The sequence below is a fragment of the Etheostoma spectabile genome, chromosome 16 (genome assembly GCF_008692095.1).
Source record: "Etheostoma spectabile isolate EspeVRDwgs_2016 chromosome 16, UIUC_Espe_1.0, whole genome shotgun sequence".
In the NCBI taxonomy this organism is placed as follows: Eukaryota; Metazoa; Chordata; class Actinopteri; order Perciformes; family Percidae; genus Etheostoma; species Etheostoma spectabile.
This window is the reverse complement of record NC_045748.1, coordinates 21,173,250-21,190,574: the sequence shown is the minus strand read 5'-3', so window position 1 is coordinate 21,190,574 and position 17,325 is coordinate 21,173,250. Positions and strand designations below refer to the sequence as shown.

The 17,325-nt window shown below is 38.4% G+C and overlaps 1 protein-coding gene across 5 annotated transcripts in view; it reads right to left on the bottom strand.

Moving 5' to 3' along the window:
- Positions 1 to 17,325, bottom strand: part of tcf4 (transcription factor 4) — a 371,152-nt gene that overhangs the window by 183,432 nt on the left and 170,395 nt on the right. For all 5 annotated transcript variants that reach the window (XM_032538895.1, XM_032538896.1, XM_032538897.1 and 2 more), the window contains one exon: positions 8,499 to 8,557. In XM_032538895.1, coding sequence (XP_032394786.1) covers positions 8,499 to 8,557 — 59 coding nt within the window. The remainder of the gene's footprint in view (positions 1 to 8,498; positions 8,558 to 17,325) is intronic.

Below are 17,325 nucleotides of genomic sequence, written 5' to 3'. Positions count from 1 at the left end.
GGATGGATGGATGGATGGATGGATGGATTTGTTAGTGAGTCATCCCAATGATGACTGATGAAAAGAACACATTTCAGTAAATGAATGAATAAAAGTATGAATAAGTGAGTGTTCAGTTAGAGGGATGGATTAATCACTAAAATTAGAAATGAATAAATGAACATAACACCTAATATGGATGAATCTATGACTGAAATGAAGGATCAATGAATGGATGAATAAATCATGTAATGAGAGAATGAATGCATAGAAGACTAAGTGAGTAAGCAATTGACAGATGGGTGAACACACTGAATGAATAAAATAAGCGTATCATTTAAGTATAGAGATCCTTTACCTAAGTAAAAGTACCAGTACCACACTGAAAAAAACCTCTGTTGCAAGTAAATGGCGTGCATTTAAATATTTCTTGAGTAAACATATGTAAGTGTTATCAGGAAAATATACTTAAAGTATTAAAAGTAAAAGGGCTCAATGTAGAAAAATTCCCTTGAAATTGGAAACTTAGTTTCATTTCACCACTGGTAAAAAAAGTAAACAACTAAATGAGTGAGTGAGGGAGGGAGGGATAAAGTAATGGAGGGAGGGAGGGAGTGAAGGAGGGAGAGAGTGAGTAAGTGAGTGAGGGAGGGAGGGAGGGAGGAAATGAGGGAATAAGGGAGTAAGTGAGTGAGTGAGTGAGTGAGTGAGTGAGTGAGTGAGTGAGGGAGGGAAGGAGTGGGTAAGGGATTCAGGGAGTGAGTGAGTGAGTGAGTGAGTGAGGAGGGAGGAAAGGAGTGAGGGAATAAGGGAGTGACGGAGGGAGGGAGGGAGGGAGTGAAGGAGGGAGAAAGTGAGTGAGTGAGGGAGGGAGGGAGGGAGGGAGCGGATGGAGTGAGGGACGGAGTGAGTGAGAGAGTTAGGGAGTGAGTGAGTGAGTGAGTGAGTGAGTGAGTGAGTGAGTGAGTGAGTGAGTGAGTGAGGGAGGGAGTGAGTGAGTGAGTGAGTGTGTGAGTGAGTAAGTGAGTGAGTGAGTGAGTGAGTGAGGGATGCAGGTAGCGAGGGAGTGAGTGAACAGTGAGGAAGTGAACATATGTAATTTTGAACAAATTATTTACAGTTGTTTTCTGAAGCTATGGTACTAAAATATTCATATAATATTTCACTACCTTAAGTACGAATAAACAGATTGTCAAAAAGTACCTCTTTTTACAACTCTAAGTACATCTGACATTGACATTAAAGTCATAAAGGCACGTGTATCTTTGGATAGGAATTTTGTCTCTAATATTAAAATACTTTTTCCTAACACTCTGCTCATTGTGATGCTATCTGATAGTCAATTAAATATTTGCCTAATATACTGCAAGTATGGTTGATTATTTTGCCTGATGTAGTCCGACGTAAAACTTCTGAATCACCAGATTTTGATGTGACCTCGGTGGGATTTGAACCCTCAACCATAGTGTTGGTAACTTACAGTAATGCTCGAACCATCAGGGCCACAAAAGACCACTGCAAAGATTACAGTGTGGACAATACAATAGTGTGGATGAGGCCTGTGATGACATCACTGCAGACCAATGACAGGCTTGGATTTGAAATTCTAGAAGATTTTTCCCAGGGTGCATGAACTATGAAAAAATACATAGGGATGTGGATGAGTACTTTTGGCAAAATCCAGAAAACCGAATGGATGCAGAGTAATGTAACGTGCAAAATATTACAGTAATATTGCAATAAAAGTTTATTTCTTGCATCAATGATTGGGAAAGATGTCTTCATTGATCACTCATCTGATTGTGGGATGGGAACTATCCCAATACATATTATATCAATTAATATTACAATTACATTTTTGCCTACTGTAATGTGAAAACAGTAAAGCAAAGCATCTTCAGCAATACAAAGGGTCATTTTGAAACATGTACTTACATTGTTTGATCTTACACTAAGTGATTGTTACGATAACTTAACTGAAAAAATTGCATGTTGATGTGTTTAGGTGACTTAACAAATTTGCCAGTAACTCAGTGGTTGAGACATGTGAGATTTTTATGATTTATGAATATGATCAGTTGGGAGTCTTGTACTTTGAGTTTTAAAACACTGCAACATATCATATTATTATAATAGTCTCATAGTGAGTAAAAAACTGTAACATACCGCCTTATTAATAGTGACGGCATTATTTAAAAAAACTCTGCAGTATTTGAGGGAACAGATGTTAGAAAACATATAAAAAAATCCACAAATTAACAAATGAATACATGAGAAAAATGTAAGAAATAAAGTATGTGTGAATGCAAAAAACAAATGAATGAATGGAAGGCTGGTAGTGGATTCAAGAAGTTACTGAACAAATTTAAATATGACAAGACATGTTTTCTCTCTGTGTGTGTGTGTGTGTGTGTGTGTGTGTGTGTGTTTGTTCCCAAGGTTGTCGGGGCAAAGTCCTGTCCTCGTAACAGAAAGGAAATGATGAAAACCAAAACGCAGGAAGGTCTGTTTACGTCTGAAAACTACTAAGAGTCCTTGAAATGCCACACTGGGATTTTTGCTTTCCTTTACTTTCCTCAACAGTAATGGTCGCCCAGTTGCCCGGGGCAACAGTCAATCACTTTAGTTTGGTTTGGTTGCCCTCTGTAAGCAAACACTGTCAACCTCTGTATCCCAAGACGCTGGTGTACGTCTCCAAAATACACAGCATTGTGTTCAAACAAGGAGACAAAAAAAATGTATTGTATTTAAAGATAAAATCTAGTGGATCCAGTTAATAATGATATTCCCATTTTGTCAACGAACTTAGTTTCTAGCATTAACCCTCATGTTGTCCTTGGGTCAAATTGACCCGTTTTTTCTATTTCAATATTCTTTTTAATTCCCCAAAATAACATGATTGATTCCAGACAACGCTCTTTGTCAAGTACAAATCTCTACTTTCATTCATTTTGGGGTGTCTTATTCAAATTTATAGCATTTGGAGAAAACAAAAAGAAAAGTTTTGAAATAGCATTGAGTAAAAGTTGACATATTCCAGTCAGTGTTTATCCATCAACATTCATTGCTCTCATTTTAGTCAAAATAATTCCTAATTTCTGTTTTTCTAACTCAAACAGTAGGTATAATTTCCTATAAATGAGGTTTATTGAGCATAAATTCCCAAGATAACTGTAAAACTTAATAAATTAGTGTTACGTAGTGTTGAAAACATTAAAAAAAAGTGACATACATTGAAAAAAAGCATTGAGCATTTTTTAAATATAAATTATTTTCAATTAAAAAACACTTCATAAAAGAGCCTTTCTTTTGTTGTCATTTTTTCGGTTTAGGAATCGGAATCGTTTTAAAAGTAACAGTTCGGAATCCTAAAAATGGAAACGCTACCCAACCCTAGTTTGGAGGAATCATCCCGGACCACGCTCCTTACTGTCAAATGGTCATTGTTTCACGGAAATTCCATGAAATATCATTCCTCTTTAGCTTCTTCATGTTTACAACCGTCATTAAATCGGTTAATATTTTGACACCAAAAAAAAAAAGAGATTGCGAGATTTCCCAAATGTTGTGTTGGTTGTCTTCCACTTTGACCCACTACACGATCAAACGCGGCAATCGCCGCACCTGACGCTCGTTTTCATTCCCAACGCTCCGGCTTGGCCCATTATCATGAAGCTCAGCTCTCCATTAGGCCAGTGGAAAATCACACCATTTCATAATTGCTTCAACAATCTGGCATCATGAACAGATCCCAAGATGACAAGTATTCTGATTGAGCACAGGAAGAATGCTTGCCGGATGCGAGTGTGTTGAGATTCTTTCACGTCTGAAAATATGAATGGTTGATGTGTATTCTGTAATTCTGTGATTTTAACGAGCATTGTTGAATTATGTATTCAAAATTCAACATTTCATGCAGATGGGATATATTGCAATGCGGTTAATTAATTTAAAAAAATCCATGTAATGTCCGATTCACTCAAGATTTGGCACGGATGCTCAAGTCGCTATTGTGTCAACTTCCTCTTTCAACAGCCCCAGACAGGAAGTTGGTCCTCTATAACTTGCAAATGTTTTGCACTATCAAAATTCTTTGAATAGCTTTTTATCACGAGGGTCCACCGAGTCTATATCCAAGTTTTCGTGCAGTAGGTATTATTATTATTATTATTATTATTATTATTTCGGATTGTCGCTGTCATTTTTGAGGGCTTTAGCATGTGGGAAAATTCACAAAAACTTGCTCAGAGGGAGCGGTGTGGGATTTGGATGACAGGAAACATTTTTACTATGGTTCTGTTATCCGTGGGTGTAATGTAAGTAATGGATAGGGATGTAACAACACATTAGATTCAAGATTATAAGTTGACAATTACATTATTGTAACAGAATGAGGTGCAGACAAGCGACAAAAACTTCATCTAGATGGGTCCTCTTTTCAAATGTGCAACTGAAATCAAGTATCTGATCAGATACTTGATTTCAGTTGCACATTTCAGTAGTGACATCTGACTTCAAACACGTGAAATCAAAAGTAGATTTTATAAAGTGTACTGCCATTCATTTTTTGATCTCAATCGATTGTAATCTTTACACATTATATCCATTTTTAACCCATTCACAATGCATCATTACATCCCTGGTAATGGATTAAGGCACATAATGGGCAATGCGCAACTCAACAGAATGATAGTGATAAGGTCGGAATTTACAATTTGGCTGAATGTTTTCTTGATATGGATTTAAATGCTGGACTTAATTTATCCACACATACAAAAAAAACTAATTGCTTTGTGTTGCATGAGCCTTGCCTTTTAAAAAACTGAGCACTGCTGTGACTGGGCATTCACTCTCATTCTAGTCCTCAATGTCTCAAACGTTGCTATATTGACACGTATCATTGTGTTTGAAAAGTTCTGCTGCAGTTATGAAAGGTGTGTTGTATTAAACGGGTAAATAATATGATCTTTTCCTCTTTTCTGAAACCCCAAAATGCAACAGCCTTCATATGTTCCTAAGGATTTCCAACATCCTTTACCACAACTTTGATATTCATAAGCACGGATGTGCACTTCTTTGATAAGCTTTAATCCATCGATGTACAAGACTAAAAGAGAAATAAATCCATAGCATCCGAGTAACTTGCCCAACAGCCTGCACTCGTACATGATTTTTTTTTAATTTCAAAAACCAGAAGGAGGTCATCAAATTACTGCGAGCACATCAAGTCTCCCTCGGTTTAATATTCCACGGGCAGAATCAAACACAAGCATCTGTATGTTCTCTTAATTATCAATGTGCATCTCCTCATGGACGCATATGGTCCATGAGAACCAAGCGGGGCGATTATAGTGCAAATTCAAAACCCAACTATTACCAAAGTCTTCCGAACACCTGGCGCCACAACCAACATAATATATCTTTTTTAAAGGAGACTGGTCTTGTTGAAGTTAAGTCAAAATGAATAATTATTCATTTTATAAAGTTGGGAACATGTACAGTATGTAGTTTCAAATTTCTCTGACAAGTCAAAAATATGAAAGCATGTAACAGCTGTTGTTTTTGGTAGTGGTGAGACTGATTGACACATAAGAAGATAGATAATAAAACAACCATATCACCTGTTGTGCAGCTCACTGCATGATTTAAAAACACCAGAGAAGTTGCAGGCCACTAAAGACTTTAAAGGGGACATAATATATTCATTTTCAGGTTCATAATTGTACTTTGGTTTTACATGCTTTAATGTTTAATGTATTTTTCTCATACTGTCTGTCTGAATGTACCTGTAATTACCCTCTGACGGAAACGCTCCATTTTAGAGCCTGTCTTTTTAAAAGTCTAGTGTGTAACGTTTTTATTGGTTCATTATCAAAATCGGTGTCGCCCGTTCAGAAACGGGTTGTTTTTCATGAGTATTTACCCCCGCCATCTATTCCAAGTATTCCGATTGGCTTGAAAATTGACATTTACATTCGCATGAACTGGGGTAGACGCTCCATATGCATGCGCCATCTTGAAATCCGCTAAGTTTGAAGAAGGAAAGCAAATTTCAGAAACAGGAGTCTTCTTCTCCGCCCAGAAAAGGAAAAAGAATGTTGAAAAGAGCAAAAGGACGGCTTTGAAGCATGAAGGCCACCGTAGCTGTAACTTGAACCTATCTATATATTATATAAATATATATATAAATTATATATATATAATATATAGTTCAAGTTACAGCTACGGTATCTATATATATATTATATATGATATATATATATATATATATATATATATATATATATATATATATATTGTATATTCATACTATATATATATAAAGAGAGAGAGAGAGATATAGAGAGATATAGAGTGATAAAGATATATATATAGATATATAGATATATATCTATATATAGATATATTACAATATGGGACTTTTAAAGCTGCGTAAATCAACTGTTATATTAACAAAAGATAAAATAACAAATTAAATGGATGAAATTTGAAAATTGTTTTGGTTTTTCAGCTTGCAGGGTAAATCCAGACAACTAGCTAAACTATCTGTCCAATCAGAGTGTTCTGTTGCACGACTAAAACAACTTTTAAACGTACATCCGTTCCACCAAAACAACTGAAACTGATCCTGAGACTGTTTAGCAGCGACAACGTGGCTGCGTCCAGAGCTTAGCCACGCCCCATTACATTATGACTGGTTTGAAGAAATGCCAATAAACCAGAGAATGGTTGTGTCCCATCCCGGAATGCTGTGTGGACTAGCTAGACCCTCCTCTGCAGTGCTTTAAAGGAAGGTCTGGCAAAGCGAGACTAAATCAGAACTCACCCTTTAAAAGAAACACAATAACACAAGTAAACGGATCAAGGCAGCGGTAGACCATCTGCAAGTTAAAATTACAGTTTTTTTCAAAGGAGTCAGGTAACATTGAAGAGAGCATAGATGGAGATAATGCCGCCTCTTTTAGATGGCATAAAATACTTTATTCATAAACAGCTGTACATTGCTCAGCTTTCGTGTTGGTTCTCCTGTCTGCTTCTCCAAATTTGGAGTGTGCTGACCACCATCTACTGTAGGTAACCCACTAACTATGGATAAGTTCCTCTTAACAGCCCACTTCAAAAGATCCAAACTATCATCTCTTGGTGTGATCTGCCATAATTTCCAATAACCAGTGGGTCTGGTCACTGAGGAAGGGGTCAAGCTAAGAAGCTACTTCAGACAATGTATAGTAGACAATCAGCTCTATGCTAATTACCTCTCTATACATGCAAAACAAAGGCAGCAGGGACCTTTGTGCACTTAGGTCTGTCCTTGACATAGTCTAACTGCCACCGAGTCAAAAACAGACGCTTGGTAAGTGGCCTTTGGCATTAGGTAGTGATGAAAAAAGTCTCCAGTAGCTAATGTCTCTAAAGTCCTTCCAGCGCTACCGTTGTCGCTCTTCATTCTACGTCATCTTACAGTCAAACTGCTGCTATGCCCACACATACACTGGCGCTGAAGGCCACTGACTAAGCGTCAGTAATTAGTGAGTTGGGAGTAAGAAGAGCTTGTCCTTGATGCTTCATGTTGGTTCAAGAAAATCAAACGCAACCCAGTTGTTTTTTACGTCCACATTCTCGCCTCGCTCGTGTGCTACTGGCAACTTGGACCTGTTTCCAGTCCGACACAACAGTGTGAGGGCTTTGAACCCTGAGTCAGTGTTTCAGTCAAGACCACCTCAACTGACACCAAGTTATCACCAAGACCTGAGTGCATCGAGACCGAGACAAGACCAAGATTTTGAGGGGTTGAGACCGAGTCAAGACCAAGACCAGACCATTGCCAGACAGCCAGAATTTCATCTTCCGTATCAGGGATTTACTTCTTTGGGAGTGCGTGTTAACCCTTGTGTTGTCTTCACATTAATAACCATGAACTTGTCCTTCAAGGTCAAAACTGAAAATGAACTTTTTTTTTTGTGCTTTTCCGATGATTTTGTCGCTTTTTCTGTCCAAAAGAAAAGAATTCAAATGCTATAAGAATTAATAAAACACCCCAAAAATTCAAGGAACGTAATCATTAAAATTTACCCGAAGTCTGTTTTTTTGGGGGGGCATTTTGATAGAAAGAAATCCATATTTCTGATATAAAACACAATTTGACCTGAGGAAAACACAAGGGGTAAAGGGGGCGGGGAGAGGGGGTTAACAAATTAGAAAAGTTATTGGTTATATTAGAAGCAGGAAGTTGTACATCCAATCCAATGTTAACACATATATCAGATGATAAACGGGTCATTTTAGTGACAACCCTGCAGTTGTGGTCTTGACCGGTATCGAAACAAAATCAGAGTCCTCTTCATCCGAGACCGAGTGAAAATGAGGTCTTGAGAACTCTGAAGATCAAGACCAATCTCGAATACTACAACACTGCGCCTCATCGCTGACACTGAAGATCTCTACCACAGACCTCAGATCAAATCCAAGCAGGGTTTGCTGTCCACTATATGCATGTAGACATTTGGAGTGGTACTGACCTGGTGGCAGTGTGGGTTGGACCCTCTGCTGTACGAGTACGAACTCCTCTCTGTTTTACCTGCAGGGGGACGACAAGAAAGGAGAGGGAGCAGTTAGCAGAGGGAATCCCCTCAACAAGGACAGACCCACATCTTTACTAAAAAACAGGTCCACTACTTCATCTCCAAGCCAAGGGAATTCCAAACCAAGTTAGGGTTAGCAGACCAAAAATATATTATATATAGACAGGTTTAATTCACTCATCATGGAGATGGGGCGACAAACTACACAAAATGATGCAAAACACATCAATCATCATTCAGTCATTCCATCATTTTCATAACTTAAATGGACCTACTGTATATAAATAATGTGGCTTCATAACAATCAGCAGCATCGGTAGTCGTTCATACATTAGAATTCATCTAATTCTTTCCGACATATAACATAACATTTAATCTATACAGTGGGGCAATGAACCAGACAAAATAACCTATGAGTGCTTATTCATTTGTCAATCCATCCATTCATTCTTTCATTCATTCATTCATTCATTCATTCATTTTTCATGTATCCACATTGACTATTAAACTTGAGTTTCATCTACTGTTGATGTGAAATGGGACTACTGTATATGACATTTTTTTGACTTCATTCATTCATTATTCACATAACTTTACTAACTACTTTCTTTAAACCTCTATTGATGTTGGTTGAATTTCAGTTATTCACTCACTCACTCCTTTCTTTGAAAATTGCAATAAAATCTGGTGATTTAATTCCTTTCCGATCTAAGAAATATATATTTTTTTTCTGATAAGTAGGTAAAATACACAGTTAAAATTGGTGGTGGATTATTGAATATTCAGTTGATTAATTTAGCCAACATGGCAACACATGTCTCAAAACGGGCTCAGTGCAGACACACACTCAGAACAACCCTCACTTAGATAACACATACTGAGACACACACACTGTCCCTCAGAACAACCCTCACTGAGATAACACACACACTGTCAGAACACACTGAGAAACACTGACGTTTTATCTTTACAGTTTGAACAATTGAAGAGGCTTCACACAACTCAATAGTTTCTTTAAAGAAAATATGTTCATTTTACAATATACCAATGTGTATGGAAGGTAAACAAAAAGGAATGAAAATCATCAGTTTGCTTCAATATAGTACTTTGTCTCTGGTAATTTATGGAATTACTGGAGAAAAAGCTAAAGGTGCATAACAGTAACACAGAAGAATGTGTCTGCATCATCTCTAAATAGTAAAAAGTAAGGATGGGTCACATGACAGTCAAGTTTAGCGTTTTTTTACAGTTTATTAAATGTTACTGGGAGCCATTTACCGATCACGGTGAGATGTTTAAGCGGCTGTTTTGCTGTTGAGTTTTGACAACGAAAGGGGACTTTTAACCGTTCGCAGAGCAGCGTGACAAAAATGCGATCGTCATGGCACCAAAACAATTAAAATAATTAAAAAAAAATGGTTTAGCACACCCTCGATTTAAGTAGTACCCCCAGGATAAGACATACACATTTCCTGGAGCCATTCACCACAGCACTCCTATACAGCAGCAGTAATGTCGTACCCACATACATACACACATACATATACATATATACATATATACATACATATATGTGAAATACATAGGAATTACAGTGCATTACTTGTCCTAGCTATATGTATGAATGGATCATGGTAACAGCCTGAACATGGACACTGTCACTCCCAATAAATTAATCAATAGTATGAATGTCGATGGATTTATTTATATTGGAAGTGGATTTCAATCTTTCTTTCATTCATTTATGGTGTCATTTTTTTACACTTGGTAAACACAGTAAAAGAAAACAGACAAAGCCAATTTTCATAATCAGTCTTCAGCGCGCGTGTGTGTGTGTGTGCGCGCGCGTGTTCACTGCTCTCAGAGCACAACAAAACAGACATCTGCTCGGCCCGCAATGCATAGAAAAGTATTTATTCTACACGATCCAGCTTTGAAAACACAGACAGCCATTTCACCCTCCGTGTTCTTTCAGGTGTAGATTGAGTTTCTCTTGCGTGTACGGACAAAACCAACTACAATTTTAGACAAGGCATACGGTTTTCGGGTGGCATTCAGTCACATCTAGAAACCAGGAAAAATCGGTCTCAGATCACATCCATTGATCTGTTTGTAATGGGTTTTTTTGACGGAACATCCCTGTCATGTGGGTACTAGTATATCACCTCAACCCTTCTGAAGCTTTGCCATGCATGCTACTGTACTGCTCTTTCTCCCTTGTTGTTGTCACTAGTGTACTTGCTAAACAACATTTTGCATCATCACTAACGCTGTCTACACAAATGGGATGCGTTGCATTGGGGAATTGTGAGCAGAAAGCCGTGCGCACGTACTCATTTCTGTTTCTTTGCGGGGAATTCATGTCGTCGCCCTTGTATCTCCGTATTTCACCATTTCAATTTTGTCCATGAATCAACGCGATTATTGTTCACACTTACGTCTTACGGTTCGACAAACATTTAAACAGTGACAAGGCAATTTCATCTAAGAAAAATGGCTGAATTTATTTCCTTTCTCTTTATTGTGAACTTACAATGTGGACGGGGTTTCCCGCATGACAGCGATGTAGCCTACATACATTTCCATTTAACAATTTGGACACTAAATATAAAAAAAAAATAGCCATTAATTCAGTGCAGTATGTAATAATCAAACTGTTTATGGATAAAATGAAAAAAACACACGTGCATGTTTCAGGGCAAATGAAATCCCTGAGAAAATATGGTGCATTATATCTTGATATAATAATCAGATAAAAATCCAATATTCCAGGCCCCGGGGTAGCTTGCCTGGTAGAGCTGGCGCCCATATGTAGAGGTTTAGTCCTCGTCGCAGCGGCCGTAGGTTCGACCCCCCCCGACCCTTTGCTGCATGTCTATCCTCCTCTCTCCCCTTTCAGCTGCCCTATATGAATAAAGGCCTAAAATTCCCCTAAAAAAATCAAATATTCCTAATTCAAACAGTCCTTTCCATATGCAACATGTGCTAAAATGATCTAATACACCCAGATATATTATTTCGAGGATCTTTATCTAATTTTGCTGCTCCCAGTTTTTCTAAAATGAGCATAAAATGACCCAAATGGAAATTTGTTATTGTCTCACGGTGTGTACCCAACCCTGGTGTTACCCCAGCAACCAACTTGCTCGCTTCAGAATCTGCGTGGCTACATTACAGCCATTTAGCAATGAAAATATAAGTATTCTTCTTGGAGTTTCAGCAGTAGTTTCCCTACGCGTCCTGCAACGGCAAAGGTTGTGCAATATTACTTAGTACTTATTACTAAAGCATTTGTGGTGAATTTCACATTATTTCACCGCCATATGGAAATTATCAGGAGCTGGTGCACAGACTCTCCAAAACTGTGCATACCATGGATACTTTAAAGCAGAAAATAAGCCAAGCCACCACTCATCAATGCCCTAAAAACCATTGCATTATTGTGTTATTCTAATTTCCTCTATTCGTTCTTGGTGTTGATTTTGTGGTAGAAAACTAAAGATGTGTGAAGTGGTTTCTCTTTGATTTTACCTACACATGCAAACTATTTTCTTTCAGTGCGTCCTCTTTTTGGAGTTCTCCCCTTGATACTGTCCAGGTGTCTTAAGCCTTAACCCACATCTGATACACATTTATTGGTGAAAAAAAAGAGCGCACACATCCTCACCTACCCAACTGTCTTTATAGAACATCTTTGGTCCAACATCTTTAAACATGAAAGAAATCAGAAAACCAAAGCTCTTAAAATGCAGTCCAAGGATTGATCAGTACATGACAGGAAGGTAACGTCTCTTTGCCAGGTAACCGACCCATTATTTAAATACACAAACCGAGCGCGTCTGGCTGGGAAAAAAGGGTGTCTGATGAATTTGGAAAAAAAACGCAGCGACCGGCGTGGCGCGAAGACAACAAAGCTAATTTCCTCTCCAGCTTCTGAACAGGCTTTCCTCTCCTCCGAGCTGCGGGACCACTTCGAGACTATTTTTACCACACAGAGCTTCTTTTTTGGATAAAAACCTTCTATCTTCAACAGTGTAAATATCAAACCACGGATAGTGTGTAATTACATTCTGCGCTCGGTGCAGCCGTACAAGATGAAATGGAGGGGTTTTGTGGCAAGAGTGTGTGCAGGAAAATGAAGCGTGTACGTGGTGAAGGGTTTGAATCAGGCGTGTATAGACCAGCGTTGAATACACGCCAACACGGTAGTCGATGCAGAAGAGGTTGATAATTACAGGAGTACAGAATGGGAATGTGGTCGACTATGTGTGTGTGTGTGTGGGTGTGTGTGTGTGTGTGTGTGTGTTTAGTGTGTGACCGATACAGCGGCCTCGGCTTCAGCTAAGACTGATGCCAGCTGGACGGGTTTGGCACATATACAAAGATTCCCCCCCCCGCACACACATACACACACACACACACACACACGCACACACACACACACACACACACACACACACACACACACACAAACACACACACACACACACACAAACACATGCAAATGTGCTTTTACATGGTACTGAAATATAGCCATGCATACAATATAAAAAACACAACAATACAAATCCAGGACCGCGCGCACACAAACACACACACCACACACACACAGAGGCAGACCCACAGACACCCACACACAAACACCACCCCACAACCACCACACCAATCCACACACACAAACACATGCATGCACACACACAGACACACACACCACACACACACACACACACACACTGAATATAGCATCATAAAATGTAGAAACAAAATCATCTTTACATCTTTAGAAGTACAAATCCGGACCGCGCCCACACCACACACAACCACCCCCCCCCCCCCACACACACACTCACACACACTCCACACACACACACCACACACCACACACACACACACACACACGCACACACACACACACACACACACCACACACAACACCAAAACACACACACACACACACACAACACATGCAAATGTGCTTTTACATGGTACTGAAATATAGCCATGCATACAATAATAAAACACAACAAATACAAACCAGGACCGCGCGCAACACAACACACACACACACACCAGAGGCAGACCCACAGAACCCACACACAAACACCACCCACAACACACACACACCACTTCACACACACAAACATGCATGCACACACACAGACACACACCACAACACACACACACACACACACATGAATAAGCTATACATACAATGTAGAAACACAACTCATCTTACATCTTTAGAAGTACAAATCCAGGACCGCGCACACACCACACCAAACAACCCCCCCCCACACACACACACTTCCACACACACTTAACCACCAACACACACACCACACACACACACACACACCACACCACACACACAAACACACACACACACACACACACACGATCTATGTAGATTTAACATTGCAAAATACCATAACCTGCAACAAATCCAAACATGTCAACCATTGTATAATTAAGATAAAATTTAAATTTTCACTTGGGCCATAAATATGAATGATTCTTTAGTACCCAAGTCTAAAACTCTTATAAAAGCAACTCTAATGAAAAAAAAAAAAAATGGAAGATATTATCAAAAGGTTTGTTTCTGAAGAAAAATGCAGCAAGTCCTATGCAACAGAAGCTTTTAAAGGGAAGAGATTTTTAAGGGATTTAGCTATGACATGAATATAAATAAAACATTTGGTTTAAATTTTTAAGGCTTTAGGCTGATCAATTCATTTATTCTCTCTTTGCTTTTCAATAAAGTGTTTATCAATTATAATCATTTTCAAATATTAAAATGGTATTTGAGAATAAACTACAGAAAATCAAGTGGTATGACCTAGCATTAATTCAGATTGTTGTCACTATTTTTTTAGGCCTTTTATTGGAAAACAGGGCAACATGAATTGACATAATTATCTTTTAAAAAACCTTAACGCTCCCTTAATTCCTTCCAATAATAAAGTACATATGAAGAATGTAAAATAGATGCAGCTGCCGACAGGAAGAAAAGATAATGTATAATACATAACAGAATAATAACAATAATAAAAACGAGGCTGATGTTGTTGGCCCGGACGGATGGGAAATTGAATATGTGAGAGAGAGGAGGTCCTTTTATCACCCACCACACACACCACACACAACACAACCACAACACACACACACACACACACCCACCACACCACCACACACACACACACACAAAATATGCATCACTCTATATATAGCCGATAATACACCACACACACACACACACACACACACACACATAAATATACATACTGTATAAAAGCCTGATATATATCACACACACACACACACACACACACACACACACACACACTAAAATACAAAATATACATACACCACTAACACACACTCACACAAAATATACATACTGTATATATAGCCCCATACACACACACACAATATATATATATAGCCCCATATATACACACACACACACATACACACACACACACACACAGCACTAACACACACTCACACAAAATATACATGCAGCCCCATATACACACACAGACACACACCACTAACACACACTCACACAAAATATTCATACTGTATATATAGCCCCATATATACAGACAAACACACAAACACAGACACACGGACACGGACACGGACACACCACTAACACACACTCACACAAAATATACATCCTGTATATGTAGCCCTATATACACACACAGACAAACAGGCGCACACACACCCACGCGTGTCCTATTTTTTTGGGTTCTCGTCAGCAGCCACAGCAGCACCAGGTGCTGCTGCTGAAATAAAAGACTCTTCAAGAACACACCGCAAAAAATCCCGCAAAAAAAAATTAAGCAATGCTGATGTTTTTCCTTTTGTTGATACATTACTGTTTAATGTTTAACTGAATAATTGTACACAAGTCCTCAAATCGATCCTGCTGTCAGTTAACCCGAGTCCCAGACGATGTGTGCTCACACTGTCATGTTCATGTGGAATAAAAAAAACAAACAATTTGGAACGAGACAGAGTTTATCGTTTTATGGTTTATGTTTGGTCTTTGTGTGCAGATGCAAAGAAGGTATGGATGTGTGTGTATTTGTTGTATACATCTTGTTGCCAATGCAACCATGAAAACAAAATAGATTAGAATTATTTTGATTTTGATTGTTCTGGTTAAATGTAGCTATCAGTTTAAATGACAATGACCTGTATACAAAAGCTACAAATACCACACAAATATATTCTGAATTGAAGATGTTAACAATTGTACAACCACGGTTTTTCACTTTTGTCCACACACGGCAACCTTTTCACCTCCAACATCTCTGCCGGCCGAGTTCATGTACTACACACACAAACAAAAATCCCCGGTATTTTCATTTGGACGTTAAAGGGAGAACAGCGTACAACAAAGAAAAAAGAAGCAAGGCAGGGAGAGAGCAGCGCAGGATAGGAAGGGTCAGCCACAAGATCATGCACCTTGTCACAGTAAATTGTGAATACACACACACACACACAAGCACACACACAAACAGGGAAGCAGCTTTACGGTTCGATAAAAAAGAGATTACTTTAATTTTAAAAAAGATGTCATGTACAGTATGTCTGAATTAAACAAATTACAACCTAGTGGATTTTTTCCTCAGTTTACATCACATTTCGTCTCCTTTCTTCCCTTCTAAAGACATCATTTTGTTTAAAAAAAATTTTGTTGGTTTATTTAGATGAGATAACCCCGCCAAATTGTGTTTTCTCTTTGCCCATTCATCATGAAGCATAAAGCACTAAAAACATCAAGGGAAGTGAGCAAAATCCCAGGGATTGCATTGGAAAACCTCACCAGGTTTTCCAATGCAATCCCTGGCAGAGTCTGTCCAGAAAAATCCAAATAACTATATAATTACAAAATGCATTTAGCAAGTCCAGCTGTTCTCTGACGCTATCGCACGTTGGATCAAATGCTGACAGAACCTCCTCTCTTCTCGCCTCGACTCTGAGCCTTTTTGATGCCCTCAGTTTGTACTGAACCTAATTTCCATAGAAGGTTACAAAATGTGAAAACACTTCAAGGACCCTATCAACCTCAGAAGGCTCTTTGACAAAGCCCCTTTTATAAAAATTGGTTCATTTGATTTTCTAGGACCTTATTTCAAGGTTTTAAAGCATCACAGAGAGTACCTTAACCCTCTGAGGTCTAAGGGCATTTTCACATATCTTCTTAAATGTACCTTATTAAGGTAATTGCATAAAATCAATGTGTTTCATAACAACGTTCAGAACAATATCCTCACATCATTTCTACAGCATGGATCTTCAACAGGGGGTCCTCAGAGTCAATGCAGGGGGGCTTCCAAATTACTGTTACGTTTTTTTAAAAATTCCTAAAACTAATCCGACATATTTGAAGCCAAGAGAAATCCCCACTGATGATACTTACTGGCCTATGGATATTCACTCAGGTCATCCCCAGATACAGTTAATCCTAACTTCATTTAACTATCAAACATGATTTATAAAATCATGCCAACAATTAGTCACCTATTTTAATAGAATAACAACTTATTCTAAGCAAAAAATGTATGTAGAAAGGCTTTAGGCTGCCCTACATGTTATTGTAGGCCCAATTTAATATGCAAACTTATTTTATACAATATATCTTGTAGGTATCTACTGCTCTCTCTCTCTTTCAGTTCCTTCATTCATTCATTCATATTTATTATACAGGAAAGTTAAAATATAAACGGGCCTGACTCAGTTTAAAAACTGG